Genomic DNA, 23,110 nt, shown 5'->3' on the forward strand with positions numbered 1-23,110 from the left:
AGAGTATTATGGTAGATGTCATATGGTCATTCGATATTATTCTTATTCCTTGTTCAAAAAAAAAAAAAAAAAAGATAATAACAACATTTAATTTTCAGGTATATCTTGTAAAAATTGTCTCTGAATTTTATAATTATATACCATTGGTACATAGATTATGTGCTACACAATGTTTAGACAACACCAAAACTTAAAACCCATGAATTTGTACAATTTCTCTTCTTAAAATTGTGATCCTTTCTATAAAAGACGGTGAATATTGTATGAAAAACAATAAACTATACAAGTTAATTTACAGCAAAAATTAAGTGGTAGCTAGAAACTATTGCTGCTAAAGGTTTGCCCAGGATATGTTGCCTTCTGAAACTTCATCCAACCTTCGTAAGTAACGCGAAGGAAGCCATCCTGTCTTACCATTGCATTGGAGGCAAACAAAGCACCACACAAAAATCAAGTTGTTAATCAATAACCATTACAGTTATAGGCATGACTACATGTGCGAAGTGACTGATATTAAATCACCAGCAATTGAAGAACATACCTGCTGCACCACAACAATATCACCAACGAGCTAGTAGACTCCACTCCCCTTCGGCTTGAGCATCGAATGGGTGTACAACCTGTGAAATAGAATAGATTAAACAAAGAACACATCAAAGGGAAAAAAAAAAGCTTAGGGAAGACACAGCCTAAAATGAACATATATAGTTTTAAGTTTTTGACAACAGAATATATAATCTAGTAAGTTAAACTTTGAACTTTCTCACATTATCTTTACTGAAACCCAATCAAGAATTCTAGATAGAAAAAGTTTGTTGAAGATGCAGTTCTCACATTTGTCAAAGTTAACGCATTTGTCAAAGCTTATGCTAAAACTAGGCAATCTATTTAACAAAAATAAAATTTCTATAGCCATGCGCAGAACTCACCGAACATCAGCAGGCGACCTTAAGCAGTTTGGCCCTGAAAGTAATAGGACAATTTTTATCACTGCAGTACAAGCACAGATGCTGAGCAAATATTTGTAGCTTCAACCTCTCCCTTACCAATATGAAGAGTGGTGGTTGCTGATTGTTCTCATGCTTCCTAAGCATCAAATGGACAGCATCTGTAGGTGCCCCAAAACTACTCCAACAACCTATTTGGCCATGCCCATTGAACTCTCCTCTGTTCTCAAATCTCAACAGAACCGCTTAGCAGTAGGCTCGTATCTGAATGGTATGATTTAAGTCATCAAGATACAAGATTGTTAGCAATTTGCTCTTGTGCAATGCAGAACCTCTACAACAATTTTCCCATTAAAAAAAAACACACACACACACAACAACAACAGGTTTCATCATCTACGAAAAATATCTCAAAAACAGAACAAAACTCGCGATGACAATCTTCTTTCTTCACAGTAGGGGGAACAGAAGGAGAATTTTCTTTTCAGGGGCATATCAATCAAATATAAATGTGAAGAGAGTATGCATAAGTTAACTAAACATACAAACATACCAAAGGTAAGGTTGAAATCATCGTGCAATTCTTTCCAACAATTTGTCACCATCTTCTGAAGGAATTTGTGTACAATGACCACTAAAGTGGAAAAACAGGAGATCCTCGTATTTTGCCCACTGGAGCATTGGATTAAGGCAACGCTGATGTTGGCACCTGCGGACATGACAGGAGTGGAGAATCAGACAACTTGTTGGTCAAACCCAAATCTTTAAAATCAGCAAATTCCTCATTCAAGTGACATCTTTGATGGGGCAATGCAATTTGTTTTGACACTTGAATGGAATAATTTATTATGGTCACCCAAATCAGAAATTATTATCTTGTTTCTAAGGGCATATTAACATTCTCAATGAAGTTTCTGAAATATCAACTCAATATAACTACTTCACACACATCAAATATTAATAATTTAACAAATTGGCAGCAAATTGCTGCAAAAAATCAGATAAATGGTGACATACATAGTAAAAATTAATAAGAAACAAAATCTCTTTAAGACTTGCATTAATTAAAATGCAGAAGACCAATGTGCACACCCTCCCCCCTAACCATCGTCTTCCCCGTCCTCCTCTGGTAAAAAGGGTGACAGAAAGAAGATTGTACAGATGAACGATGCACACACCAAACGGAAGGTAGCATATGATGAAAAGAAGGAACAAAGATATGGGCTCATAGTTAGTAAAGAGGACAAACAGGCTATCACTCAGCTTATAACTGTCAGACATTCAATTCTCATGTGAGATGATCTCTTAGTTTCCTTGTTGAAAATGTGAATATCAAGCATGAAGCAATAAACATGGCAGGGTGGAAGTCACCTAAAAGAAAGAACGGAAAAGACAACATACTCTCTTGTTCAAACAGAGCACTTCAATATATTGGCACTTCTGCCTAAGGCTTTAATTTTTTGTACTCTTACAGATTTACTCCCTAATTGAGTCATTGATATAATTTCCTTTACTATGAAAAGAAAACAGATACTCCGGATACAACATATATACATACCAGAATCAGTCAACATCATAGAGTAGGATTGTGTCATTGACTCTTAAGTAAATCTTCTGAATTGAAAGAAGTCCAACATCCACTGAAGAGAACAGAATGCCGTGTCCCAGGCTCAGCCTCTTGAACAATAATACCATAGCTTTCTTAATGTTGGCCTCCATGGATATCACAAGGAGCTAAGTGCAACAGTCAATGTTGCTGGGTCGGAATCCAACTCAATGAAAGAGCATCTTTCACATCCAAGTTAGATCCGTTATGGGACCCCACACAGCTGCACTTCGGTACTGGAACAATGCACATTATCAAAAGCTTATTTGCTTTTTACATGAATGAGCATCTTTCATTTGGTAAGGCGTCTTATGCACACTACCTAACATCCCCATGCCTCAGCATAAGCGCCTTACCAAATGAAAGCAAATAAGCTTTTGTTAAAAAAGATCTTAAGTAGCGGGATCAAAGGAAATATTCTTCACTACATAAGGGAGATTTTTTGTATACAAATGAGCTTTTGTGGTATATGTAATAAATAATTAGATCAGTTACAGAGCAGCAAAAGGGAGATGCAAATTCATTTTATATTACTCTGTATCATATAAAAGCTCAAATGCTTCTCAATTGAAAACTTCAAATACAGTAGTTTATAGTAATAAATTTGCTAAAAGGTTCTATTTGCTCCCCTTCCCCCACCACCCAATCGAAGATCTAATACAGTAGAATCTAGAATATATTCCACAAAACAGAACAATTATACAAAAAAGAAAGCAAGATTTGGAGATCCGAAACCAGTAATCTTTTGCAATAAATCAATATAAGTAAACCACTGTTACAAATTCACCCATATAAAGCAAACCACCAAAAAGATAGCAAAAACCAACGAGTGAAACATCCTGACAAAGATCACAAAATGAGAGATGCCCTTAGAGCTAATGACATGCTATAAAAGATTCAAAAAAAAATCAGGACAGAATTTACAAAATAAAGTGGCAAAGTTAAAGATCATTCCAGATATTATAAGCAGTGTTCGAGCTGTTATAGTTAACAATTTCATCTTGACATCCCAAAAGGAATGCTGTCCTTATCGGATCTACATTCACCAGTGCATGGGCTATCCCTCTTGGGCTAGCTGCAACAGCAACCTCATCTGCACCAATTACCACTTCAGCATAACCCTTATCAGCTACTTGACTGTTCTCCAGCTGCACATGCATCAATGTCAAGTTATAATACCAGAACAAGGTGTATTATAAACTCCAAAGTAACACAAAATATGACATTGATCCTGCTTGTAGAAAAATCACATCACATCATGCTCACAAATAATCCCTCTATTTAATAATTACAAAGCCAGATAAAGGGACCTAATGACAGAGAAGAAACCAACATTTAACAATTTGAAGAGTTTAAGTATATCAGACCGAGAGAAATGTCTTTAAACATCTCTTAGAAAATATATCTTAACACATGGAAAGATCAAAACTTGCCAACAAATATACAAAGAGTGGTTGCAAGTATCACTCACCTTATGAGCAAATTCCAAATTGGGATCCATGAATCAATATTGTCACCAAAGGTTCAAATTGCTATCAAGAATGTATTAAGATTTTAAACACCTAATCTCAAGTAATGATTATGAGGTAATCATCAATCTCAAGTAATTGATGATTGGCTAAATCTGTCTTTATTCAGGTGAGTGGATAAAATCAAAGAATCATGGTAATTCTTAACAATGCAGTATTATTGAGTACTCACTAAAAAAGTTAACATCTCCTTTTGAAGGTCAAAGTTAATCTCATAAAAATAATTTTAAAATATCAATGTAGACACCAAAAAATGTACTCCGTATTAATCAATGATGTCAAACCTGTCTAAAATAAGGAGATAATATCACAAATACATGTGATTCCAAGTTATAACTGCACTGTACAGTGAATATCATCCATAGGGTTTCAGCAGGTCAAGGTTGAGATTGATTAAAGTCAAAAAAATTATATCCTCATTTCCTACCTACTATCAAAAATCAATTGTAGCCTTCGTACGTTAAGAAGGAGCAAGTCAATAAGACTCTACTACCTCCTTACTACTAAATTGTAGGTCCATAGCTGTGATGCACGGGTACGCCAATGGAGTGCCGTTTCCCGTACCCGAAACGTATCGGGGACGGGTACGGTACGGGTACGCCTAGGATACGTCCCCAAACCGTCCCCTTCAAAAGTGGTACGCCAAGGCAATTTGGGGACGTTTAGCATCTTGATCGGAAATGTATCGGGTACGAAAAAACCCAAATTCTGACGTTTCCTATGAAACCCACCCATATTTTTTTTTAAAAAGAAAACCCCAAATCAGTATAATACCTACCTGATTGTCGATTTTCCCCAATTCTTAAAAGCCCTAAAACTTTCAAACTCTGATTTTGTTCCTCCAACGGTTGGATCTGATTCAAGGCGGCGACCAGAGCATTGATACACGGAACACGGAACGACGGCGCGTTTTGTTTGTGGTGGTTCGCGATCTAGTTCGTGTTTTTATAGGCGAAATAATTTTCTATTTTCTAAAGTTTTTTAGATTTAATTAAAGCTTGAAAGTCCATTAATGGAGGAAAATGAAGAAAAAAGTGAGTAGAAGGAATGTCATTGACGGCTAACTCGATTTTTACAGTAAAACATAATGGTTGAGTGGTGGACCCCGCCCTTTTTATCTTTTCTTTTTATTAGTACTCCTAGTTTTACTCTATGTTGAGATTGTTGACTGTGTACAATTGTTTATCTTTTCTTTTTATTTTTATTTTATATTTAGTGCCTAGTTTTTAGTTATGTGCTGATGGTAGTGTACAGTATAGCATTTTATTTATTTTTTTGGTTAGATAGCTTATTATGGAGTACTTTTCAATTAAAGTCTAATAATTTAAAAGTTTACTAAAAAAGAAAAATCTAATTTTAAAGTTGTGCTGTATGGATTAATTTTTTTTTTAAACAAAACTTTTTTATGGATTATATATATATTTTTTTGCCGTATCCGAGCCGTACCCGTTTTTTGAAATTTTGATTTTGCCGTATCCCGTACCCGTATCCGTATCCGTTTTTGTCCCCGTATCCGTATCAGTGCAACCTAGGTCCATAGTCTATAATAAATTGATAAAACCACAATACTACAAAACAGCACATGAAATCCCATCCCTTGAGAAGAGGAATCAAGAGATACAATCAACTTAACTTTTTACGGTATATAGTTCAAACTATTGTTCCATGAACATTTGCACCGAAAGAGGCTAAAAGATACATTTGCTCCCAATCCCATTTGCAAACTATTGTTTAATGACAGAATTAGCTGAAGCAGCTCCAAAGAAGCTTAACTATTTCAGTGGTTAGAGCAAACATAGATATAATAGAAAGCAACAGAACAGTGGTACAAATGCAAATCATAGAATCCATCAAACCACCAAGGTACTCATTTTTTCTACCATCACATGAAACAGGCAATATAATTATAGAAATCCATTCCAAGAAGAAATAAAAGCATACCCTAAACTTTATATGAGCACCCCAAATGATGAATGTCTCATTGCTAGTATAGTGTCTGTGATTCCCTCGAATTCCTCCGGGTCGGATTTCACCAACATGAACTGTAGCACAGAACAGTGCCCCACCTGAATACACACCAAAAAACACCAACAACGAACATTGTTTCAATTCCATTATCTATTATTGCATGATGAGTTAGCCAAAGTTAATTTTAAAAAAATGTAGAAACCCCAAATTAATTAATTTTCCTACTTTTTCCTGCTGCAGAAAATGATTAATCATAATATCATAAGAACTATGGAAACATAGGATATAGTTATAAACAGCACAAATCTATCAGTAACTCATTTCCAATACACCGGGATCGAATCCTGTCTACATCATTACCCTTTGCGACTCTCTAAAACTAAAAAGAAATTGATAGAGATTTATGTATGTATATACCATTAATACCAGCATCATTTGCAGCAGAAACAGGATTAAGCAACCAACCCCTTTTATCTTTAGCCAATTTAGAAGGAAGAAACCTAACCAAATTAGCTTTAAAGTCTTCTTCTTTACTCCATCTTTGAGGATTTTGAAGAACAGGAGAGAAATGAGAAGGGTTGTGAAATTTGAGAGAAACCCAAGTGAGAAAAAGGAAGATTAAGAGTAAAACAGGAAAAGCTTGAGGCTTTTTCAACAAATTCAGGATTGAGGAGAGAGAATTTGATTGGAATTGAAAAGAATTGTCTGAACTTAGGTTTCTTCTTGGACTCACCATGTTTGGCGCATGCCTATTTTCTGAGTGATTTCACTGTTTTCAGGTTGAAGGTTTTGGTTATGGCGTAATACTCTGATTAAAAATTTCAACACTGAGTCAAGAACTCAAGACTGTCATTGAAGATGAGACTCAATTGGTATAACCGTAAAAGATACACCCGGTTGTACATTATACCAATTGAAGGACCAAAACAATCCTCGTAGCATGTAAAAGTACATGTAAATGTCTAAACGGGTGTACCCGACTACCCATGGACCGTGTATGTTCTAATATAACTCATGAAAGTAAAGTTTTGAGAAATTATTTTTAATCTAAAAAAATGACATATTCTTGTCGTTTGATTATTATAATATAATTAACTTTGAATGAATTGTTCCTTCATTCCTTTTTTAATAATTCGAATAGTATTGTATCTGTAAATCTAAGTTGATCACCAAAATTAACAAATTTCATTGATGTGGTGGCATATTGATAAATAAAATGGCAACTGTTCAATATTTTATCGATATAGTAACCCAAATTGATCTTAAATGAAAAAACTCGGTCATTAATGGTATAGATAATATTTTTTTTACTGACATGAATTAATAAATGAAAAAACTCGGTCATTACAAAATTAAAACTACATACACCATACACCTTACACCTTACACCTTACATTGTTGGATGAGTGAAAAATAAGGATTAAGAGCATGTTTATTGGTACATGGCTGTGGCTCTTAGCCAAGATCCATCTTTTACTAACACGCCGGTCACTCTAAGGAGAACTACTCAAGAGTCACTCAAGACCTCGATTGCTAAGTATACTAATCGAGTAATCGGAATGTGGATTTGAACTTAAGTATCAACTTCATAGCTTGACGTTTCTGCAATTATGCCTACCTTGACAATGAAATCCCAAGTTTTATTAATTTCCTTCAAAAACAATTAATACATGCCTGTAAATGGCTTGTAACAAACATGTTTAGCAGCAACCATAAAAATGGAGCAATCTGCCCCTCTTAGACAATTAGCAATACTAAAATTTATACATACTGAATTGAATACATTGCTAATAGCTACTGGAGCCAAGAGGATCAAATATCGAGGAATGAGAAATCAAAATTCAATGACCAAAATTGAACTATTCTGCTTCTGTTAATAATATGTCATTAATATACAGAATTTTTGCTGAATCTCGGCAGAAGCCTTAGAGAGTGTGCTTAGCTTCTGCCTTTCTGTAGCTTTTATGCTGATGTTTGTCGAAGAAGACCGACTTTCTGTGTTAAAGCTTGCAGACAAGATTTCAAGGCATGAAACTAGCAATACTCATGAGCAGGCTTTTGAAGGAAAGGCTTGTAAGTCATCAGAAACCCAAGAAGTTCAACCACATTAAGGATGAAGAAAACCATGTGAGTTCCTGCAAGCAACAAATTACCAACAGTTAATACTAAAAAGTGCCATTTAAATTGTAAACTTCGATAATTATCCTGCGATTGTAAGGAAACAAAACATACCAGGAAGGAAATTAGCCATTTGACGCGTCTGTGCCCAAGAGAGACTGCAAATAGGAAATTCAGAACATTAGAGTGATCAATGCTTAATACGATGGTATGGAACCTGAGAATTATGCATAGCAGGTACTCTTTTTACTTATAATTAATCCCTTTCATAAATGTACAGAATCACTAGGCTCAGATGCAAATCATGCAAATTATGAAGAGCAGTTCAATTTTGCATGTCCCGGTGAAGAGAAGTATATGTAACAAAATGCAGACCATCTTTCAGGAATCAGGATCCATTTCAGACAACTCTTTAAATTACACAGAATGGCATGGATATGAACACTTGACACTTTATTTCGGACCAAAATGGATATCTTTCGAGTCCTACACTTGGACACAATTTCTTTTCTGAAACCAGTACTCAAGTCTGAGTAACAAATTATCAATAAATGAACCATTGGTGTTTATCAAATTATCACCATGGCTTATTTAAAATTTTCAAAAAAAAAGGAGGCGGAAAACAAACCAGCAGCAATTACATGTTCAAATTAGGTGGACTCAAATGGAGACATGGATAGTAGACAGTAATTATGTATTGCATAGATGAGAGAATTGACCACATTCACTCCTAAGCTATGAAGAACGAGGAAACTTACAGGGATCCAGCAGCAGCAGGACCAAGTGCTTTGCAAAAAGACATGATACACAAAGAAAGTCCATTTGCAGCTCCTCTTTGATGTTGGTTCTGGTATTAAAACTCGAGATATTAGTAATAGATCCTGACTATGGTGGCATAAATCGCAAAATCTAAGCGAAAAACAAGAAAACAGAATGAATTAAATTACCACAGCTCTATTTTGCAGGAGGAACAATCCAGTAGTGATTGAAACCTGACATTTAAGGAATTTATAAGAATTAGTTATCTATGTCTGATACTTCGTCCATACCGTTGGACTTTTGCACAGGACATAAAGAGAGTAAAGAAAAAGAAAAAAAAAAAAAAAAAAAAAAAAAAAAAAAAAAAACAGTTGTAGGGCCCAGCTTATAAGAAACAGTAGAGAAATGTTTTAAAATATTAGAAGTATTGTATAGATTATTATTGGACAAATAAAGTATATGTACAATTATTTATGGAATGGAAGAAGTATCGTTGTAGGCTTGTAGCAAATGATTGTGTAATAACACAATTGATTTTTCTTGGATACAAAATTTACATACCGAAAGCACATTTTTCACTGCAGAAGCAAGATCAACCACAAGTGAGAGACTTGTGCCTCTTAAATTCTCAAAAAAGGGATAACATGACAGCAACGCGATACTGAGAACCTTCATACCACAAAAACAATAATTAGAGTAAAGTTGGGAAAATATCGCAAGTCTTATCATGGTAGGAAGAAAAACACACTAACTCAAAGCCATACCGCTCCAACACGTGAAACTGTGATTGGACCAAGCTTCCTCTCCAAGAACGGGTAGAGAAGTAGTTGACAAAATAACAAACCAATTCCTACAAAAGAATTGGAAAAAAAAAAATGTATAAAATCAGATATATTATATGTTCACTGTATAAAGAGTGCCATCTTACGAACATGATCAATATCGATTACAAATATTTTTTCATATAACTAAATGAATACGAAGTATTTCAAAAGGACATCAAACCAAGTAGTCTAAAGCTGTCATTCGATAAAAAGTAGTAAAACTAGTTCAATGCTCCTCAAATCTTTTACAACTGGACATCTTACAGAAAAGAAATAGCTAATATATGATATAAGTATTTGATAAACGAGTTCAAATGCATTGCAACTATACTATTGATTGACAGAGCTATACCTGCCACAGCAAGAGCTTGACCAACATCTTCAGTTGATAAACTCAATCCTCCAACAGACTTCGGACTTACAGTCCATAATGAGAATATCTGAGGGGGAAAAAAAATCAAATTTCATAATCCAATCATGATAAAATCTGAAGCTGATGTTTCCAATGATTTCTTTATGTCGCTAGGTATTCCACTTTACCTCAATATATGCCATATCATGTAGCTGGAAAACACAATATACTATGATAGTTGACATTAAAGGCCAATTTTTGAGAAGGCTGAACCAAGAATTTGAAGCTCCCTCTTTGGAATTTTGCAATTTTTCAGTGTCAGCATCTTCTATATCACTAGAGTGATTCTGGACTGTGCCTTCAGCACTAAGCGTGCATGTGTGCAATGTTTCCTGAAAAAACCAGTGAATGCAGGTAACGATTGAGTTATTCAACAAAAGTATGAGTGGTCAGAAATGCATTATAAAGAGATGGACAAAGAGACTGTACCGGGAGCCAGAAGCAGAGAACGAATACAAACATCGCAAAGATTGAAATCACCAAAGAAACTAAAAAGTACGGGAACCTACAAACCACAATTCAAGTTGGAGAATATTAATATAAAATAAAGCAAATGCTTGCAACTAGAAGCATTAAGGCTATGTTTGGTTTAAAGGGAAAAGTTTTGAACTGAAATTATTTTCAAAAAGAGGTACCCTCAACGGAAACTAAGTTTAAATTTTATTTCCTTCGTTTGTTTCTTTACTAGAACAGAATAGAGAGAAAAGGTAAAAAGAAAATGGAAGAGATCGAAGGAAGAAGGGAGATCTGGAAAAAAATACGTGACATTCCTTTCCTAAATATGGAAAACAGACAAATTGATTATCCTCACAGATTTACAAACCAAATGAAAGAAAAAAAAGGTAGTTTTCTTAAATAATGATTTCCCTTCTTAACAAACACAGCCTTAAAGAAGTAAGACACGGGATAAGGGGGAAAAGGGCTTTACCTCCCGAAAATTGATTCTTGAGAGAATACACTTGGAAATTTGTCTGCAGGCTGTACAAAAATATTCAGATGTATAACAAAAAGATTGACAAGATAAAAGACAGAGAGGTACAATAATTGATTATATAGGGAGATATATGAAGAATAATTTCATGTATTGATGTATACTTAAACCAGAAAAGATAAATGAGAATTCACCTGTGCAAGATAACCACCAATTGCAGGGCCTATGACCAAACCAATACCCCATGAAGAAGTCATCTGAAATGGATTAAACTCTCGCTCAGCATTGCAAAAAGCTACTCAACAAGAATTGCAACAAACAAGCACAAGTTAAGAATCATACCATTGCCACCCCTAAAGCTTGATGCTCTCTACGGCTAACTTCAGTTGCATATGCCTGGCCAGTGAGTTCAAAAGTTGAAGCAATCAGAAAAGTTACACAGACGACGCTAATTGTTGATTTTGAAAGTATGAATAAAATGCAAGAAAAAAATCCATGTAATAAAAAAATGTACATACATAATCTTTGACGAGTTTGGCTTGCTATAATGTAAAAAGAATTATATATATATTCCAGGCATGTTGCAATAAATTTCTCTTGTGGCTTCACTTATTTGGAGCCTTGGAGGGACTAAGAAGCAATGTTAAAGTAGAACTACATTGATGTTAGCCACACCATAATCAAGAGATCTCATCATCCCCGTCTCTAAATATTAACTGTTAATTTATCAGGCAGGATCAAAACCTTACAGTGAAATAAAAGATCGATCCACGACAATTGAAAATTGGTTTTAGGACTTCACAAAATATATGAGTAAATATGTTAACAATAAATGAAATCATGTGTATCTTGCACAAACAAAAGTTATTATAGAAGACACTATATATGTTCTTCCATCAGGACTTCTCATGAGTCCTGTGTAAAACCGATAGAACCTGCTAAGGCAATACAATCAATTTCCTTAGGTTTTTTACTATCACCAACCATACATTCCATCCAAGACAGCAGAAAGAATGTCAGCAAAGAAGCTACATAAACACAAGGTGAACATACCCTCATCGGACCAAGTGTACCACAGAAAGCACCAAGAAGTAATCTTGTGGCAAGTGCCATCCAATAATTTGTGCTCAGGCCAAACATTGTATTGAATATAACCCTGTGATAAGCATATACTGTAATGTCAGTCTACAAAAGAGACAAGAGATCGATCATAATGGAAACAGTACATATGAGGGGAGGACTGTGGAGGAAAGAGTCAGAAGGCACTACTTACACTGATAATGTGCTCAATATCATGACAGGTTTGCGGCCATAACGATCAGCCACCATTCCCCATAAAACAGCCGTCAATGTTCTCCCAATCATGAATGCAGATCCTTCAACATACAGAAAAGTATTACATTGAAATGTGAACTCCCTTTGATAATATATCTCCATACATTATTCCTGTCCAAAATGTCAATGCAATAAAACTTTGCTTACCCTCAAAACCGGCATAGAAACTAACATCTTCTTCCCGTTTTGCAATATTAAAGTCCCTCACCTAAGCAATACAATATTCATCAGATTCACAGAGCCAGAAAAAATTGTGACAGTGAAAAGGTATAAACTTGTATACAACCACCTTAAATACCTCAACTTACATTAACATCAACTTCACAACTTATTAAGCATGTTATAAACAATACTTCCGTTGTATTCAAGACCTAATATTTTGAAAATAAAAGGCATTTTCTCCAAGTAATTGGTCCACCACAGACATCACCAGAACAAAAAGACTACATATAACCCGAAAAACTGTACTCACCATGTAGTAAAGGAAGGGGAATATGGATGAAATCGGCAAAGCTGAAACAGCAACAAAGCAAGTGATACATGTTAGTGTTACAATACAAACCCACTAAACAAGAAGTTAACTAAAAATTATCAGAGGCATAAGTCAAATACTAGTTATTAGTATTAACACTATTTATACAATGAAATAAGTTAAAATTAATCAAAATTTAAATCATCAATCAACCACATTGCAAAAACGAACTTTGATCACTTTATTTAGCTAATCATTGATGAAAACTAAATGAATCCAAGTTAAAAAAAAAAAAAAAAAAAATGGTTTCCTTTGTCAATCATGAAAGGACATGAACGTGTTGAATTTCAATGCCTTGACAAAAGAAACAAAAAAAGTCCCCAATGATTAATTATTCATTTAGCAATGATTTGAAATCCCAAGTACCTAATACTATGAAAAATTAATCCCATAAACCAAATAACATCACTCAAACCAACAAAAATCATACACTAACTTCCAAACCCAAAATCCCACTAAGATTAATAGCAAAAGTTCAATTGAAGTTCCCTAAGTAGCTTTATTAACAGTAAATCAGGAAATGATTGGAGAAGTCAATTATTAAAAACAAATCTTCTCAACTTAAAAAACAACAGCATTCCAATGAGGACCACATTATGTTTCCTTGATTCATGAAAATAACACCGTACATTTTGTTCTTTAATCTTTCAATCATTTAATCTAAAATTATGTTGTTTTTCTCAAAGTTAGCTTCTTTATGATGCAATTCAAGAATAGAACACCAAAAAAATACTGTAAAATATAAATTACTCGTACAAATAATAAAAGGAAGATGTTATAAGGGCTACATATAAGTATTAAATTCAAGAAACCCAATCATTTAATCATAAAGTTATGTTATCTTTCTCAAAGTTAGCTTCTTTATGATGCAATTCAAGAACAGAACACCAAAAAAAAATACTGTAAAATATAAATTTTTCGTATAAATAATAAAATGCATAAAAAAAAAACACAAAATTCAAGAAACCCACATAATAAAATCAAATCATGAACAACATAAACCCAAAAAATCAACATAAAAAGAAAGAAAATATAAGGAAAAAGAGGGTTACAAGAACAAAGAGTAATAATCCAAATGAAGAAGAAATGAAGCCAAGGAAGATTTGGGTTTTCAGCTTTTCGCTTCTCAACTTGACAACCAGCGCAATCTTCATTGTAATAGTAATCCTTCAACAACAATGGTGCTTTCTTTTCCGCCATTGTTAACCAATTTAATTTAATTTCTCTTCAAAAATCTAATCTTTATCTAAATTAATTAATTCCCTACTAAACTACACTAAAATGAATTCTACAACTACAACAAAAAGTGAAAAAACAGATTTTGTATACAAAAAAAAATATGGAGAAAAAAAAGAGTGTTAAAATATAGAAAAGAATAGCAATTATTTATAATAATGATTTGGAGTTTGTTATATAAAAAGAGAGTAAGTAGTAGTAGAGAGATCTAGTTTCTCGTGTACCAAGAAGGATGTCGTAACAAACAAAAAAGAGGACAGATTAAATGTGAATTATAGTAGTATATTGGATCAACGTGTCGTATTTTGTTTGTGTTTTTGTTGTTGCATGATATGCTTTCTTTTTTGTTTGTTTATTTTTCCAATTAGATGGGGTTGGAAGATTGAGATGCCACTTTTTACGGTGGATTCTACAATTTCGTATTGTCTTTCTCACCTTCCGTTTACATCTTTGGTTCTTAATGTCACTCCAACGTACTTGATTGTACAATGTATTTGAAGTAAACTATGGGTGGGAGTAAGTACATGTCAATTCGGATAGGTTTAATTGAATCGGGTCGAGTCGAGTCTAAATTTTAGGTTAAGTTGTGCTATCATTGTGTCCATACTTCATACAACTAAAAGCTAATAGAAGTAAATTATTTTATTGGCTTTTTACTTGTTGGTCCGATTTTTCACTAATAAACAATTATCAATCACAATTTAGGCATGTTCACATTTACTGAGATAAGCTAAATTGAACTGAGCTGAAATAAATATTTTATGAAATAGGGAAATTAGGAGCTGAACTGAACTGAACTCAAATTAAGTAAATGTGAACAGACCTTAATTTTGCCAAACACTTTTACTACCTCTGTTTCATATTACTACTTACCACCATAAAAAATTATCAAAACCGCCAACATTTAGTGTGACTAGACAATCAGGCCCTTAGTACTTCACTACTATCTTCCCTCTTGCCATCAATCACTAACACCTTGACCCCACCACCCTAATTGACGACTAACACCACCACCACCCCCACCACACTGACCGGCGACGATCACCACCGCACTAGCGACCCACCACCTTCCCTCCTTTTTTTTATTTTTAAATTTTAGATTTTCAGGCAATCGCGGTAACCAAAGCCCAAAATCAATTACCGTGCATGGTAAACGGAGCCCAAAATCGGTTACCGTGCATGGTAAACAGAGCCCAAAATCGGTTACCGTGCATGGTAAACGGAGCCCAAAACCGGTTGCCGTGCATGGTAACCGGTTTTGGGCTCCGGTTACCATGCGTGGTAACCGGTTACCACGCACGGTAACCGATTTTGGGTTTCGGTTACCACGGTTGCCTAAAATAATAATAAAAAAAAACCACCACCTTTACGCCGACCAGGGAAGGTGGTGGGTTGTCATAGAGGGGGGTGTGATGGGTCGTCGGTCAAAAGGGGTTGCCGGTTGGAAGGGGTTGTGGGTTGCCGGAAGGATGAAGGGATGGTGAAGTAGTAAGGGTATGATTGTCCATTCACACCAAATGTTGGCAGTGGTAATCATTTTTGTTGGCGGTGTTTAGCAATCCACTTTTTTTTTATTTGCATAACTTTCCTTTTATGGGTGTTTCTTTAATTAAATGCATCACTTCTATATTTGGTAACTTTATAGTTTATATTATATTTATCATTTCTCTCTTTTACTATAAACCGCACTAAACTTATTTTATCATTTCTCTTTCTTTCATGGTCCCACTAAAATAATAAAAATATCTATCCTCTCTCACATACTACCTCTTTTGGTCTCATCTTACTTTTACTACTTCCTTCGTTTTTTTAATATTGCACCACTTGTCCCTTTTTTTAATATTGCACCACTTGTCTCTTTTTTTAATATTGCACCACTTGTCTTTTAAGGAAATTTCACAAATATTGCACCATATCCATTTTAGGAAAAGAATTATTTGTATTCACACTATAAATACCCAATATACCCTTGCTTTTCAACACTTACATTTTGTTTTGTGTATACTATCATATGGGCAACTTTGTATTTCTACCTTTCTCTCTCATCCTTTTTTCCACTACCAAAAAATTTGTGTCAATCTCTTATAGTGCAATAATAAAAGAACGGAGGAAGTATAATAATTTATTCACCCACAATATTATATTACTCTCTTAAAACTTTGTGCAATCTAAAGTGATACAAAAAACACAAAAAAAAAAAAAAAAAAAAAAAGAAGGGAGTATTTGCAACGATTATACATTTCTCCTCTCTACTTTATATCAAATCGTTGCAAATAATATAAAACAACAAGATTAAACAACCAACTTAAAAAGTTCATCTGTACAACCAATACTTCCAGTTGGTCAAACAAGCCTAGCAAACTAGCCAACAGCCAAAAGTAAACCGTCAATTACCAATTAACTCCAAAATCAAAGAGCATATGTAAATAGTGGAGATAAATTATGCAAATATTTAAACGTGGGGAAATTGTTCAATTGCGCACAAGTCGTCAGGTGATGAGTAATTCACCTAAAGGTCAAGTCAGATTGACTCGCCACCTTCTCTTTTTCAATTAACATATCATGAAAAATTGACTTGATCATCATTGATCTTATGCCATTATATGGTTAAGTACGGATCATATCATTATGGTCAAGTTATTAGTAAACCATATTTGACTTCGAACAAAAACAATTACTTTAGGGTCAATTACTCAATTACTTTCCACCTCGGCCCCCACCTAGCTAACAATTACAAGTGGCAGGGCATTTAAGGGATGGTGTATTATTCGAATTATTAACGGAGGAATTATTTAATTCAGAAGATACGTCAAAACAAAACTAATCTAGATAAGTTTGGTAGTAATAAAGTAAACTTAAACAAAGTTCAAATAAGAAAATACAAAAATGAATATAACACATCCTTATATTTTTAAGGCTTAGGAGTTAGGAGCACAATAGTGTTGCCCAACCTTATGCGTGAATACAACTTGATCTTAATGATTAATAATTTTTAATTTTTTAGGAGTAGAAGTTATTGACAAGAGTTATAGAAAGGAGTTGATACTAAAAAATACATTAGTATTAAAAATTTTAATAAATTATACAAGTACTTAGGACACATTCGATTTACTGAAGTGAACTGAATTAAATTGCTTATGAGAGAAGAAAATTAGGATCTAAACTGAACTGAAATTAAGCTGAATAAGCTGAAGTGGACAGGTCCTTAATTGATTTTACAACATAATAATTAATCAACTTAGTAAAGCTAAATTTATAGGTCTATGATAATAATACAACAAAGCTTGTATCTTCAAACTTGAAAAGATACTCCGTAACACCGCCTTAAAATTATTACACATAAATTTAAAATAAAAATATAATATAGTATCTCTATAATACGAGTAATTTTATATCCACCTTAAAAAATTTGCAGTCTCTAATAATTTTTATTTATTTATTTTTTTTTTTTTTGAAAATGTCGTATATACTATTCTAATTTTTCATGCGAGGTGTGCCTATAGATCTACAGTATTACTTTCAAATTCCAAGAATGCATATAAAAAAAAATCCCATACGCTTCTAAGTGTATATAATAAGAGTTATAAGACAATAATAATTCACCAAAACTTCCCTTTTAAGCCACCACCACCTCAAACACAATAAAAAAACAAAACCAAAACAAAAACAACAAAAAAACGTGCAAACACAAAAACCCTACATAATATTACAAAAAACGACCTATATTTCTCTACGACAAAATTCTAGCTACTTTTAATGGCAAAATTATAGCTTACGTCAACGTTGCCCGTAATAATAATGCTCTTATAGCAATCTGTCTTTTATTAGTTGGTTTTATTTGCTAAAAGTTATGCTAAAAATATTGTTTTTATTCCTACTAGTAGTCTTTAGTGTAGTAAACTTTGGGGCAACTATCGCCATTTTTTTGGGAAAAAGTGGATGATTTCTCAAAACATAGACTACAAGTCTACAAGTTATTGCATGTGATGAGTGCTTATTTCATATATTCATGACTTATTTTAGTAAAATAATGTAGAAAAAACAATTAATTTGAAATTTGTACGTAAGACAAAGTAAGGACGTTATAACTTTATAGGAATTTTAATTGGATTCTTAACTATACAAAAGTTGACAAATAAATAAGCTTATATAATAGAGATTAGATTTTTGAAACTATGCCTCATACCAACTTGTTCCTCTTCTTGACAAATAAATAGGCTTATATAATATAGATCACGATAATTATGTTTACAAAATTTGATCTTATTATTCAATATTAATACTATTTTTATTAAATATTAATTTTATATCTCACAAATAATACTCCAAAGTTATAACTAATACTTAATAGAGATAGTAGATATCTACTCTCTGATTCTTTAACCAACTAAAACGCTAAGTAATTAGCATCCACTAATTTAAGTCACGCAACAACAAAAACTAAAGATAGTCATTTTTACAACAATGTCCGTGCCACCGTTGCGGCCGACACGTAATAAGAATACCCCTAGCAGTCCCACGAAGGCCACGAGGAACCCTTACCTTAAAGGCCAAACGAGAAGAGAAATTGTGTTTTTTTATGTATCATTTTGCTTTCTCTGAATTTTACTACTGTATGTCTGTATTACATTGATAGCTCCATTTCGATGATTTGCCAAGTATAGTACAATCTATGGTTTATTGAGCATAGGTCGTGCCAATAGTGGGTTCAAGTTAGTTCACGTAATCATGGGCCCATTAACAAACTCCTTACCTTCCTAAGAAAAGGACTTATAAGACTTTTAAATTAACCATTAGTTTGGGCTAGTTTTAAAATTTTGGGGAAATGGAGTTAAAATCAAACTACTTCATTTAAGTTTTATGAATAGTGTTTGCACAATTATATTCTCTAAAATATTTATTTAGTTATTTGTCTTAATTAGGGTGTATTCTATTCACCTAATTTTTACTTATTTGGTCTAATTTAAACTTATCTTAACTTATCTTATATGAACTTATTAACCCTTATTAGAACTTATTTTAGTAATAAATTAAACTTGGGTAGCTCTGATTAACCCTTATCACAACTTATCTGAACTTATTTTTCCTAAACTTATCTTATCTGAACTTATTAACCATTATCAGAATTTATCTGAACTTATCAACCCTAAAATTAGTGAAAATAAGGTGAATAGAACAGGGACTTAAATGTTAATTATCTTTTTTTTTTTAACTTAAGAAGAGTGTATGGACATTTTATACCCGTAAAAATTGCCAACAACTAAAAAAGGTCCCGATACATGACTAGTCATGATGTGTGCATCGCGCGCCTTAGTCACCCAAGTTTAAGATAAATTATTTTAAAATACTACTCCCAGGTGGTTAAATAGTTTTTATCGTACAAGGTACAACAATTGTATTGTATGTGTACCTGGTATAATCAACTCATTAAACAACTGTATGGACTATTTTTGCTCATTTACTTGTATAATACTAGTACGAGTTCAAGTAATTAGCATTAAGTGCTTCAATAACACATACCTAAACTACCAGTCTACCAGCACCTTCCAAATAATGAGATAATTAAAATTTTCTATGTTCATGAAAAAAAAAAAACAAATTGCTAATGGCTTGTTTGACATCATTTTTTATTTTCAGTTTCCTGTTTTTTTGAAAACTAAAAACCAAAAACAGGAAACAGAAAAAAGGTGTTTCCACTTTTTTGTTGTCAGTTTTCAAAATTATCATGATTTTAATAAGTCTAAATATTTTTTGATTCATTATGTGATATATATAATATACTTTTAAAAAACAAAAAACCAAAAAACACAAAACCACAGCGATGCCAAACGAACCTAAAATGTCTTTTTCTTTTAATTAAGCTCCAATCTTCTAACTTTTGCTATGGAATAACTTAAGAAGGTGACTTTTAAAAACAAGTTATAGTAACATCTAGTAAGATGTTGCGTAAGTAACACTACATATCAGTGCGATTTTGATACCCCCACCCTTAATTTTACCAAGTGTGAAGAATCCATAATTTCATTTCACATTGTATAATTTGTCGTTTTATCAATAGAGAATTTTATACTTTTTGTACAAAGAAACATTATACATTTATACTCCTTTCGTCCCAAAAATCCAAAATATCGACTTTTTCACTACTCATATATTACTGTAGTTTTGACTATAATTTTTTGATAATATAATAAAAAAAATTATTTATTATAAAATATAGTGTTAGGTAGCTAGGTATTAATACAATATAAAGTTTCATAATACTTCATACGACAATTTTTAAAATAATTTTCATTAATACTTAGTTATATAAAAGTAAAGTCAAGCTAACGTATTAGTATGTATGCGATGTTAATTGTGTTAGATATTCCGGGAAATAAGGAGTGTTGTATGTATTTAAAAGTGTCAATAATCTACCATTATAGCTAGCTACTAAAAATGACTTGCTATTTTGGAAACATCATACTCCTTATGTCAGACGGCCTTATAAAATTATTTAATTTAGTTGTAATTTGAATTTGGATAATCCTATTTAAACATCATTGTAACTTACAAAGTAATTTTTCTAATTTTATCTTACAAAAACTTTTTTTTAAAATAAAAAGAAATAAGATGAATCAAACAAGACTTAATATCGATCTCACATAAAATTAGTATCGTTCATAATCATCTAAATCCAACCAATTATAACTCGTCACGCACCAAACAAGGCTTGGTTCATATAACAAGTGAGGGTGTTTACAAGTGGTAAATCCTTAGCCATTTCATTTACTCTTAAATCATCCCAACTCCCAAGTGACTAATTTTGCAAATTAAATTGAAAAAAAAAAAAAAAAAAAAATCGTAAGAGTTAAACTCTCGCCTAAATCTAACTTACCACCCTTCCCCGCCCATGTCTCTTACAAGTTACAAATGAGCCCCTTAAATAATGATTTAATACGTACAAGCTAAGTATTTATAACTTATAAGTTTGCCTCATACACTACCTTCAGTCTAAATTACTCGCAATTTTTTTTTTTTTTTTTACAGGAAATTACTCGCAACTTTAAAGTATTATTTATAAGATATAAAATATTTCAAAGTTGCGAGTAATTTGGATTGAAGGTAGTAAGATTTTTTCGACGATGAGAGGTAAATCATGTTCGGATTCGAATCCTGATACGAAAAAACTCAACAACGAGAAAGCAATAAACAAGATAAAAAATGTAAAATTACCAGCAGTAAGGGTAATAACCCAAATGAAGAAGAAATGACGCCAAGGAACATCTGGGCACTCTGCTTTATGCCTCTGAATTTGACATCCTTCGCAATTTTCATCAAAATTATACTTGTTTTCCTCCGAAACTAACAATGGTTCTTTGTAATCCGCCATTTTTAAAACCTTGGATTATAATAAAACTCGCAACTTTATTTTCTCTCTATTATATGTATTTAGAAAAAAAAAATCTGCACCAAAAATAACAAAAAATTTATTGTGGTTTTAAAGGACAAACATAATAATGAAGAATAGAAGAAAAATATTAAATGATGACAGTTAATGTGTTATGATGGGTCGTAAGTTTTAAAGGAAAAAATCTGGTTGTGGTTCGTCCACGAGAATAATATACGTAAAAGTTATGAATTTATGCAAATTTGACGAAGGCATTGATGCAGCTAATCAGCACCTATCTTATTTTTTCAATATTTTTTTAGTAATTTTAAATGCGAATATAATAATTAGATTTGGCATTGAACATATTTGACAGTGACAGAATTTATTAGCAAACCAAGTAGCTACGGTAGCTTCGCTTTATAGGGCCAATGACGACTTTTAGGTCCAATCTATACTTGATAACTTAGGGCCCGTTCTGAACTGAACTTAAGTGAACTAAATTTATTAGAGCCGAATTGAACTGAACTGATGAACTTATTATAGCTGAACTGAACTGAAATAAAATGAATATTTTATAAGAGAAGGAAATTATGAGCTGAACTGAATTGAAAATAATCGTATGAGAACAGACCTTTAGTGTTTGTTACATTTACTGAACTAAACTAAACTAAACTAAATTGAACTGATTAGAGCTGAAATGAATATTTTATGAGAGAATGAAATTATGAAGTGAATTGAACTGAACTGAAATTAAGCTGAAGTGAACAAACCCTTAATAGCGGTGTAGATCGAGTGAGGGATAGCTCAAGTGATTAGAGTTTCTCTCTTGATTTCAAGAGATTTTGGAATTTATTCTCATCATTTGTCCGTGTGGCTCTCTAAACAAAAAAAAATAAAAAGAAATAGTGTTGCAAGTTACATAGTTTTGCTGAAACATCGGATAATAGTCATCAAGATATTAACCTATTTATAGATAAGGAGTAACAAATGTTCTTATTTTCTCCTCTAGGTTAGGTCTTTGTTTTGAGTAAGGACGGGTTTAATTTTATATCTCGTGCATTGTTTGATTCTTCTCTATTCAAAAAAGAAAAAGGTACTAGTTTTTATGATGTACTCAATTCACAATTAAGTTCTATAAAAATTGTGTTCTTAAGTAGTTTGATATTTGAACATTGGTAGTTTGGTACCAAGCAATTTATTTACTCCTTTCATATCTTATTACTTGTTCTATTTTCATGTCCGGAATTTTAAGAAAAATAATACTACGTAGAAAGTAATATAAAACATAAAGGAAGTGTAATTGGTGGAAAAATAAAGTAAAATAACTTAGAGGAGAGAGAATATAGAATTATTAAAATATGATATTTGAGGGTCTACAATGAGAGAAAAAATTAACAAAATATTGTAAAAAATTTCCAAAAAAGAGAAATAGTAATAAAATACAGCTGCAAAAGAAAAGTTGAGCAAATAATAAAATACGAGTACAAAGGGAGTAGTACATTGCTAAATAAGGTGCAAATCAAGTAAAATATGAACCTTGCCTA

The 23,110-nt window shown here is 32.8% G+C and overlaps 2 protein-coding genes and 1 long non-coding RNA gene across 6 annotated transcripts; all 3 read right to left on the reverse strand.

Moving 5' to 3' along the window:
- Positions 1-105: 105 nt before the first annotated feature.
- On the reverse strand, positions 106-3,165 carry LOC145631171 (uncharacterized). Of its 3 annotated transcripts, none has more exons than XR_014112362.1 (5): positions 2,506-3,165; positions 1,501-1,656; positions 1,047-1,211; positions 930-963; positions 106-620 (listed from the first exon to the last, which is right to left on the reverse strand). It is a non-coding gene; the product is annotated as an uncharacterized LOC145631171 (long non-coding RNA). The 3 variants fall into 3 exon arrangements; XR_014112363.1 differs by having other exon boundaries at positions 106-405; positions 542-620; positions 930-1,211; XR_014112361.1 differs by having other exon boundaries at positions 930-1,211.
- A 113-nt stretch (positions 3,166-3,278) lies between these two features.
- Positions 3,279-6,966, reverse strand: LOC145631172 (uncharacterized). Its single transcript, XM_081683261.1, has 3 exons — positions 6,468-6,966; positions 6,024-6,148; positions 3,279-3,701 (listed from the first exon to the last, which is right to left on the reverse strand). The coding sequence occupies exons 1-3, from the start codon at positions 6,784-6,786 to the stop codon at positions 3,495-3,497; spliced, it is 651 nt and encodes a 216-aa protein (XP_081539387.1). The 5' UTR covers positions 6,787-6,966; the 3' UTR covers positions 3,279-3,494.
- A 703-nt stretch (positions 6,967-7,669) lies between these two features.
- Positions 7,670-21,789, reverse strand: LOC145632386 (protein ZINC INDUCED FACILITATOR-LIKE 1-like). 2 transcript variants are annotated; one of them, XM_081684747.1, is made up of 17 exons: positions 21,410-21,789; positions 12,902-12,942; positions 12,577-12,637; positions 12,368-12,470; positions 12,148-12,250; positions 11,437-11,490; positions 11,289-11,351; positions 11,092-11,141; positions 10,593-10,668; positions 10,292-10,495; positions 10,104-10,191; positions 9,692-9,777; positions 9,489-9,596; positions 9,116-9,160; positions 8,927-9,015; positions 8,283-8,326; positions 7,670-8,185 (listed from the first exon to the last, which is right to left on the reverse strand). In XM_081684747.1, the coding sequence occupies exons 1-17, from the start codon at positions 21,564-21,566 to the stop codon at positions 8,085-8,087; spliced, it is 1,473 nt and encodes a 490-aa protein (XP_081540873.1). In that variant the 5' UTR covers positions 21,567-21,789; the 3' UTR covers positions 7,670-8,084. The 2 variants fall into 2 exon arrangements, with proteins under 2 accessions (XP_081540873.1, XP_081540874.1); XM_081684748.1 differs by lacking the exon at positions 21,410-21,789 and adding an exon at positions 14,014-14,423.
- Positions 21,790-23,110: the final 1,321 nt, after the last annotated feature.

Source organism: Chenopodium album, chromosome 5 (genome assembly GCF_948465745.1).
Source record: "Chenopodium album chromosome 5, dcCheAlbu1.1, whole genome shotgun sequence".
NCBI lineage: Eukaryota > Viridiplantae > Streptophyta > Magnoliopsida > Caryophyllales > Amaranthaceae > Chenopodium > Chenopodium album.

Coding starts and splice junctions, on each gene's coding strand:
- LOC145631172 (XM_081683261.1), bottom strand. CDS start 6,786: ATGGTGAGTCCAAGAAGAAACCTAAGTTCAGACAATTCTTTTCAATTC. Junction 6,149..6,467: donor AAATGATGCTGGTATTAATG/GTATATACATAC, acceptor GTGTGTATTCAG/GTGGGGCACTGTTCTGTGCT. Junction 3,702..6,023: donor GTGCTCATATAAAGTTTAGG/GTATGCTTTTAT, acceptor ATGCATGTGCAG/CTGGAGAACAGTCAAGTAGC.
- LOC145632386 (XM_081684747.1), bottom strand. CDS start 21,566: ATGGCGGATTACAAAGAACCATTGTTAGTTTCGGAGGAAAACAAGTAT. Junction 9,597..9,691: donor CAGTTTCACGTGTTGGAGCG/GTATGGCTTTGA, acceptor TGTGGTATGAAG/GTTCTCAGTATCGCGTTGCT. Junction 8,327..8,926: donor CCTGCTGCTGCTGGATCCCT/GTAAGTTTCCTC, acceptor TCCTATTTGCAG/TCTCTCTTGGGCACAGACGC.